The 8,929-nt window shown below is 47.0% G+C and overlaps 1 protein-coding gene across 1 annotated transcript in view; it reads left to right on the forward strand.

Moving 5' to 3' along the window:
- Window positions 1-8,030, forward strand: part of LOC144111490 (WD repeat-containing protein 36) — a 58,457-nt gene extending 50,427 nt beyond the window's left edge. The window contains 2 exon segments of the mRNA XM_077644803.1: window positions 2,487-2,674; window positions 7,799-8,030. Of these exon segments, the coding sequence (XP_077500929.1) occupies window positions 2,487-2,674; window positions 7,799-7,948 (338 nt within the window). The 3' untranslated portion in view covers window positions 7,949-8,030.
- Window positions 8,031-8,929: the final 899 nt, after the last annotated feature.

Here is an 8,929-nt window from a genome sequence, read left to right on the forward strand (position 1 = left end):
GCTGCCACAGTGGCTCAGTGGTTACGGTGCTCGGCTGCTGACCCGAAAGCCGTGGATTCGATCTCGGCGGTCGAATTTCGATGGAGCCAAAATGCTATAGTTGTGCGTAACATGCGATGCGATGTCAGTGCACTTTAAAGAATCCCAGTTTGGGGAATAATCCGGAGCCCTCCACTATGACATCCCTCATAGCCAGAGTCACTTTGGGATGGTAAACCCCATAAATTCAAACCAAACAAGCAACGGAACAAAGGGTTTAAAAAATTTTGTTAGCTCTTTTTTCTAAAAACAGATGGCTTGCTGGTGGCTTTTCACTCGCAAATAGTGCCAGGGTTGAAACCATCTCCTGACTTGGTCACTTCATGCATACTGGACGTTTATTGCGGCTATTAATTTGCATGTACAGAGTTGTTCACTGCTAGAAGCAACACAGGAACTCATGTTGGGATTAGTTCATAGCTTTGCAGCTAGCCACATGAGAGTGGTGTCCACATTACTTTGCACTTGCAAAAGGTACAGGAACCATGACACCTTCCCTCACCACCTGCGGCTGCTCATTAGTTTGCAAGTGTCCAACATGGCACATTCATGTTCATTCAAGCAGTGGGCAAGAGCGTTAATGAGAAAGAGAAAGACAGCAGTGCACAGCAATGCGTCATCCCGCCAGTAACGAAAGATGAAGTAAAGAAAGCCTTAGAAGCAATGAAAAGGGGAAAAGCAGCTGGGGAGGATCAGGTAACAGCAGATCTGTTGAAGAATGGAGGGGACATCGTGCTGGAAAAACTAGCCACCCTGTATACGCAATGCCTTATGACCTCGACTGTACCAGAAGCTTGGAAGAATGCAAACAATATCTTAATTCATAAGAAGGGAGACACCAAGGACTTGAAAAATTACAGGCCGATCAGCTTACTATCCGTTGCCTACAAAGTATTTACTAAGGTAATCGCTAATAGAGTCAGGGCAACGTTAGACTTTAATCAACCAAATCATCAGGCAGGCTTTCGTAAAGGATATTCCACAATAGATCATATTCACACTATCAATCAGGTGATAGAGAAATGCGCTGAATATAACCAACCTCTATATATAGCTTTCATTGATTACGAGAAAGCATTCGACTCAGTGGAAACCTCAGCAGTCATACAGGCATTGCGTAATCAGGGGGTAGAAGAGCCTTATGTCAAAATACTGGAAGACATATATAGCAACTGCCCAGCTACTATAGTCCTCCATAAAGTCAGCAATAAAATTCCAATAAGGAAGGGCGTCAGGCAAGGAGACACGATCTCGCCAATGCTGTTCACCGCATGTTTACAGGAGGTATTTCGAGGCCTGAATTGGGAACAGTTGGGAATAAGAATAAATGGAGAATACCTAAATAATCTGCGATTTGCTGATGACATTGCCTTGCTGAGTCACTCAGGAGGTGAAATGCAAATCATGATCAATGAGTTAGACAGGCAGAGCAGATCGATGGGTCTAAAAATTAACATGCAGAAAACCAGGGTAATGTTCAACAGCCTAGCAAGGGAACAACAGTTCACAATTGGCAGCGAGAGCCTAGAAATTGTGACGGAATACGTCTACTTAGGGCAGGTAGTGACAGCTGATCCGGATCATGAGAGGGAGATAACTAGAAGGATAAGAATGGGGTGGAGCGCATATGGCAAATTCTCGCAGATCATGAGTGGCAGTTTACCAATTTCCCTCAAGAGGAAAGTGTACAACAGCATAATCTTACCGGTACTCACCTACGGGCCAGAAACGTGGAGGCTAACGAAAAGAGTTCAGCTTAAGTTAAGGACAACGCAGCGAGCCATGGAAAGAAAAATGATAGGTGTAACGTTAAGAGATCGGAAGCGGGCAGAGTGGGTGAGCGAACAAACACGGGCTAAGGACATCCTAGTTGAAATCAAGAGAAAGAAATGGGCTTGGGCAGGGCATGTAATGCGAAGGCAAGATAACCGCTGGTCTTTAAGGGTAACGGAGTGGGTTCCAAGAGAAAGTAAGCGTAGCAGGGGGCGGCAGAAGGTTAGGTGGGCGGATGAGATTAAGAAGTTTGCAGGCATAGGGTGGATGCAGCTGGCAAAGGACAGGGTTAATTGGAGAGACATGGGAGAGGCCTTTGCCCTGCAGTGGGTGTAGTAAGGCTGATGATGATGATGCCAAGTGCTATGCAATATAATATTAACCCAGTTCGTGTAATTCTGTGTGCAGTGATGCAAACGCCATTGCGTTGGTTTTCAGTTCACAGTTCATATAAGTGAATACAAGTCAGTCAAACTAGTGCCCGCTTAGTGATTTTCAAATGGGTGGCCTGCTGACTAGGAGTAAATTTAAATGTTTGAAAGTTCCGCATTATTCTCGCTTCAACATTTCTAGAGCAACCTGAAGTATGGGTCGAAGCCGTTCCATATGTTGCATTTATTCCTTTGCGCATGTGTGCGAGTTTAGGTTTCTTTTTTTTTTTTTTCAATTTCCAGATGGCCCCGTGTTTGATCGGCTGAAAGAACTGGGGCCATCCAGTGTTGACTTTGAGATCCGCGGTCTCTCCCCCGATGCTGGTGGTTCCTCGGAGAGCCTGCTGAGCTTCCTCAAAGCAATGCATAGCGGCCTGAGAACGCGCCGAGACTTCGAGCTCATCCAGTCATATTTGGGTCTTTTCCTGAAGGTAAGCGCCCGTCTATTTGCTGTCTAGTATTGACACTGTTATGAGGTGTAGTGGGCCAAGTGCCTTGCATTGCTGAATTTGGCCAAGTTTCTCTCGAAATTAGATGAAAGTGAGGATGGAAATGCACTGTAACTGTCTCACTTCTAAATGGACACCTGAACCGCACCATGGGCGGGAAGAGAGGAAGGGGAAGAAGGAAGAGAGAAAGGGGAGCTGTGGTTGAGGCTTCCAGATGAATTACGATTATTAGGGGACCTTTGACATGCACTAATATCAAACAGCACACAGGTGTCCATTGCATTTAGCCTTCATTGAAACGTGGGTACCCTGCAGCTGGTATTCGCTACTGCGTCCTCATGCTCAGCAGTCAAACACCATGACTGCTTAAGGGGGGATGAGGGTCTTGAAAACTTTTTTTTTATTTCTTAACATATCTTCCTGAAAATTGGCATGCAGATATATCTTTGAATGCTAATCCCAAATATATATTCAGATTTTATATATCTCATCTAGAAATGAAGATATGGCAAAATAATTTATGCCTTTTAGGTCTTTTCTTACGGGCCATTATGGTGGTTTCTTAATTAAAAAAACTAGTTTTAAAGTAATGCTGTCATTCTTAAGGGCCCATTGCACATCCTAAAGCTAAAGAAATTTTTAAAAAGTCATCACATAGGTCATGAATGAATAACAAAGTAGGAAAGAAAAAAACAATGTGGGAGTAATTAGCTTAGATCTGACCTAATTGCTAGTCTATTGGGTTTAATGAAAATTGGAAAGCTTTAGGATGTAGCTGAGGTGTTGCTGAAAAAAATGATACCTACTTCAATAAAATCAGTCGATGCAAACATTATGAAAAGTTCCGTAAGGCAAAGGCATTTGATCGAAAAAGCAAAGCTGAGAAAATTGCATTCAAAGTTTTGCTTACTCTGCCATTCTTGTTTACTGATCATATGGAAAAATTTAATGCTTTAGCATGCCGCCCAGTCATTGCTGAACACAATAACACCAAATTTACAGAAATCTGTTCATGTAAAGATTATGAAAACCTCTGTATTGCATTGGCACTTGACAAAAAAAAAAAGCTCCGAAAATCACTTGCTATTTTCTTTGAATCTGCCACACATTCACAAAAGTCCTGGGCAGTAGTCATGGGTGCTGTCAGGCTTGTGCTTCTTGGCCATCCTCTTCTTCACCTTTTCAGCATTGGTGTGACCCTTATCAGACCTGCACAGCCTCTGTTTATCTTTTTCAAGGCTCCTACCAATGAGGCAGCTCCCAGGCCTGTAACCAAGCTGTGCTGCAACAGCTCTGTGCTGCAACAGCTCTGCTGGTTGTTGCCATTCCTTGGTTGAAGCGAGAAACTGCTTCTTGCGAGGTTAAAAACAGGACAGTGAGGAGTGTCTAATGCGAATGTTCAAATGTTCAAGCTTCAGCTTAGAGCGCACAACGTCTTGGCGCTCTGCCAAGTTCGCCGAGCGCCCCCCCCCCCCCCCCCCCCCCCCCCTCGAAGCTCTCCTCAAAATATATATATATTAAAAAAAAAACAAATGACGTTATCAGCGGCGGCAGCGGCTTGGCGCGCTGCCAAGGTCCGCGCTGCGCGTGCTTGTCGAAGCGTTGAGCACGCGAGCTCGGTTCAGCCGCGTCCGTCGGCACGAAGCGGCGTGCGCAAACGCCGAAGTCGACGTTAGGCTTAGGTCAGCCGGCTCGGCCGCTTCCGACGACACGGAATTCGAAGCGGCTTGCAGCGTATCAAAAGTCGATATTTTCCACGGGCTTAGTCCAGGCACATCCACCGGCACTGCAGAGACTTGCGGTAACGCCGAAGTTGACGGCGATCGGCATTGTCCAGCCGCGTCCACCGGCGATGCTGGCGTCAACAGGGTTTGTTCAGCCGCGTCCACCGGCGAAGCTGTTGTTGGCGAGCTCAGTCCAGCCGCATCCACCGAGGGTACAGCAGCTTGCGGCATCACCGAAGCTGCAGTTCTCGACGATGCAGCGCTCTACTTATTCCATGCGCGTCTCTTTTTGCCGACTGTTTTTCGCGTGCTTGCTTTCAAGCGCGCGTCTCGGGCCATCGTGACACACGGAACAAAGACACCAGGCAGGCAAATACACGCAAAAGCGCGAAATTCGGGGCTAAAAGAAGCGATTCAATAGCCAAAATGTCTACAATTACGATAAGGAAAACGGCAGAACGAAAAATACTAGGAAACAAAGAGGAGCGCGAAAAATGACGGGCGTGCAGGCGAAAGCAGACGACGGGAAGGAGCCGAACAACGCGGCCGCGGGGGGCAAAGCATGCGTCACGGCCAATCAGAGGGCTGCGCCTCGAGGAGCGCCCGTTTTACCCAATCGGCGGCCGTCTCGCGACGCTTTCCCCCCTTGCGGACGGGTGCTGATAGCTCCGCTGTGCGAGGGTCTACAGCTTGCCGTAAGGCGCCAAATTGGAGAGCGGGAAACCAGCTTTCAAACGAGACCAAGATGGCGCCGATCGGTTCGCGTCGAGCGGAGCTACGGCAGCTTGAAAATGGGGCAAACCTTCGCGCTTGGCGTTCAATTTCGGCTCACCGACGTTTCTAAATTGCCGTTTTTTTCATACTTTGAGTTGGAATTCAGCTAAAATATTTTGTAGAGGCATAGTTGGGACATTAAAGACTTCAAAATCGCAATTTTTGAAAATTGCCATTTTTGACCATTTTTCGCGATTTCAAGACCCGCGTCCCCCCTTAACCACTGCTGCAGGTTATGAGAGGGAGGGGTTTGTATAAAAAAAAAAGAGGGGGACGGAAGTATACCAGCGAAGTTCTAACAGTTTTTTTTTTTTGGTACTTTGCCTGCAACACTGTCGAACCTAGGCTTTCCCGCGTGTGACATTTCACCGCCAGTTTAGTTAGTACCTGAAGTACAACCACACTTTCCTTTTTTTACTTGTGGCTAACTCTTCAAATTAGAATGTTCTCTAAGTTTAACATTTAAGAAATGAACATGATTCTGCAAAAGGATGCTCACCTGGATGATTTGGCAGCATTTTTCTGCAGCGCATGCACAGAGACAGTGCACAGTAGGACTTGTTCCTTTCTTACTTTGTCTTGTCTCTGATCCTGCGCATGTTGCATTAAAGTAACTTGTTCCTTTCTTACTTCGTCTTGTCCTTGATCCTGTGCATGTTGCATTAAAGTGAACTAGCCTTTACGTGCCTTTCCTGCTCTATATCTATTCACTTCAATTCAAAAACGAGGCTCTGAAAACTCTTAGGAAAATGAAGGCACCTTGCTCACAATACTAAGTCACCTTTAGTCACTGCTATCCTTCCTGGTGCTGTAAAGTCTCCGGTCATCAGAGCAGAAACGTGGTGCCACAGCTGCTACTGTTCTGGACATGAGTTAACAGAGGGTGCGGTGCCAGGGAACAGTGGCAAAGAAGCTTAAGGGAAGTCTAACCCACAACAGTACAAATTATGACGCAAATTTTGATGCACTAGCAACCCTGCTCAATGAAATGATTACTGTGAGGAAAATAACATTGGGCTCTAGGATTGTGTGGACCGCTATTAAAGTTTTATGTCATGGTCTAATGCACCGTTTTGTAGCTTTGTTTTTATGAGAAAAGCCAGTGTGCTCACTAGGATTACTTCATGTGCACTATGCTGCTTAGCCAATTAACAGCGAGAATGGCACCGTTTGCACCAGCTGTCACATTTCGCTGAAGCGTACTACGTTCCGAAGCCTAGCACATTATGCATGGAGCACTGCAGCTAGGGCATCTGAAGAGTATCATTATAAGCTGGTCATCATGAGCATTACATATATATGATGCACTACAGTCTGGCATTTGTTCATGAATGATCTGGCATTGACAGTATAGTCTGCACATTATATTCTGAAACTTGCAAAATTGTGTTTTGCAACTGCTAGTGTGCTGATGTTACAGTGAACCCTCCTTCAGCTCAGAAGCACGAACGGCGCAAGCACTAGTTTGCGCTGTTGCGCACAGGGGGCACCATAAATACATTGCGCCATGAATGGTGCTGCTCTCATTATTCCTCCTTCAACACAAGCACCTACAGAGCAAAAACTGGGTAAGGCGCCCCTAACCACCGGTGATCCGAGTAGAAAGTCCGGGTTGTCTGAAGGCCAGATTACTGAATGGCACTGAAGGAGTAGCCGAAAACCGTTTGTGTGAGAGTAAATTTACGAGAAATGTGCCAACGATGATCTACTTCTGAGACGATAACTGCGTGACGGCGACTGTTTTTCGCCACTGTCAAATGCCTTAATGTGCACAGTCTATTAGTAGTTTCAAAAGCTGAACTGCTCCACAAAGGTACAGGTCTCCGCTGCGTCTTTGATGGTGTGACGCGATAGCAATGGAGCCTCTTCGCATCATTGCATGTGAGGAGTCTTTGCCGCACAAACGGTGGACGATGTGTGACCAGCACACAGTTTCAGTACGCTAAAAGTATGGAAGACAAACATGTACAGAAGCAGACGAAAACGTGCATTGGCGATGTAACGGAAAGATATTTTTTAAAAAAGTAAAGATCAGCGACACGTGAGTCAGTGTTCTAAACAGTGTACGGCTATGCTTGATTCGCGGGGCGGTTGATGCGTGACTAAAAGCCGCTGTCGCTCCGGGCTGGCGGCGAAGCTCCAAAGATGAAACTATGGCGCTGGTCTATTTCTTGGCTTTGTGATGAGGGGGCTGCCAATCATTGTCAATCTACGGCGCTGGTCTATTTCTTGGCCTTGTGATGGGGGGGGGGGGGGCTGCCAATTATTGTCATGCACGTAAAATGTACACGGACTACACTGTAATGTGCAATTCAGGCCTGAGGACGGATAGGTATTTTGATCTATTGCTCTCCAAGCAGGGCAAACTTTGGCGTAGCGCTCATTCGAAAGCCCATCCAAATTAAACAGTGTGATTTCCGCAGAGTCCGAATTAACAAGCGTCAATCCCATAGAACCATGAGCGTGTGGGTGTTGGGCAGGATCTTGGTGGTGGCCTGAATTATTGGAATTTACGAATTATAATTGGGGTCGTTTAAACTATGTTTTACTGTCCTTTATATAAATGGCATCTTTGAATTGCAATATCCTTTGTCTTTCACCTTGACAGGTCCATGCTGACACGATGGCTGCAGAAGAGGCATTCCTGGAAGAGTTGGTGTCCATTGCAGAAGAACAGCAGAATTCTTGGAAGGACCTTGAATCGGCATTCAACCAGTCGGTCTGCATCGTCAACTACCTCAGAAGTGCAGTCCTATGACTGGCGTGAATGATCAGGACAGAGGGTTTTAATGTAAATATAGAGCATGCTCACTGTAAATACAACACGGAATCATGACCTACCTATTAGTCATTGTGTTCTGAAGCTTCCAATGTGGATTTTCGGCTTAGTGAACACTTTTTCACCAAGGTGGTGGAAGCCCATCCTGGAGGCAAAGATTGAATGCAAAGCTGGAAAGCCGCACTGCTGTGGGCCACGAATGTGCTCGCACAGCGACAAGCGGTGAATGCTTGCAGTGGCTTGCCAGTTTCCTTGAGGGAGAGGTCAGGTGCAGCTTTTCCCATGTGATGCATTCGGAGTGCGCTGATATTACACAAGAGAAAGACATTACTTTGTGACTGTAGCTGGGCAAGCACGCCCTTTAAAATGCATGTGACCCGACATAGCGATTGTGGCGTTGAATTGGGAGAGATAAATATGTTTCCGCCATTTAACCGTGGCTGGCACGGTTCAAAGCCGCCAGACTCCACCCCGTGATTGCGTACGCTACCGAGCGCACGTCGACCAAGACGGGCCTTGCTCTGAGGGAACAGAGGAACGACACACTGGCTGACACAAACAGGCGTTTATTGCTACAGCAACAATAACGCCAGCTAGCAACGAAATACGCTAAGGAATCGAGGTCGTCCGACTCGTCAGCAAGGTTACGAGCGAATGTTCGCCCACGCTAGGGCAAGGGATACTCCGAGGCCGGACGGGACGAGATATGGGAGCATGTCTCGCCGCCACTTCCTCACCCCGCTGGCGAAGAGCAAAGCCGCGTGCGAAACGTCCGCTTGCGCCGACGATCCCAGCCGAAGAGCCTCCTGCTCTCTCCTGCGCGCGAGCTGCAAGCCGTCTCTCGCGCTGCGACGCTGGCGCCCTCTCTTGTTAGTTTAAGGTAACTAACAAGGGAATGTGCCCCTCCTCGAGGCGAGGTTGCTGCTGCATGGTGCCTCGCGGGAAAGCAAACCACAAGGG

Source organism: Amblyomma americanum, chromosome 11, assembly GCF_052857255.1.
Source record: "Amblyomma americanum isolate KBUSLIRL-KWMA chromosome 11, ASM5285725v1, whole genome shotgun sequence".
Lineage (NCBI taxonomy): Eukaryota > Metazoa > Arthropoda > Arachnida > Ixodida > Ixodidae > Amblyomma > Amblyomma americanum.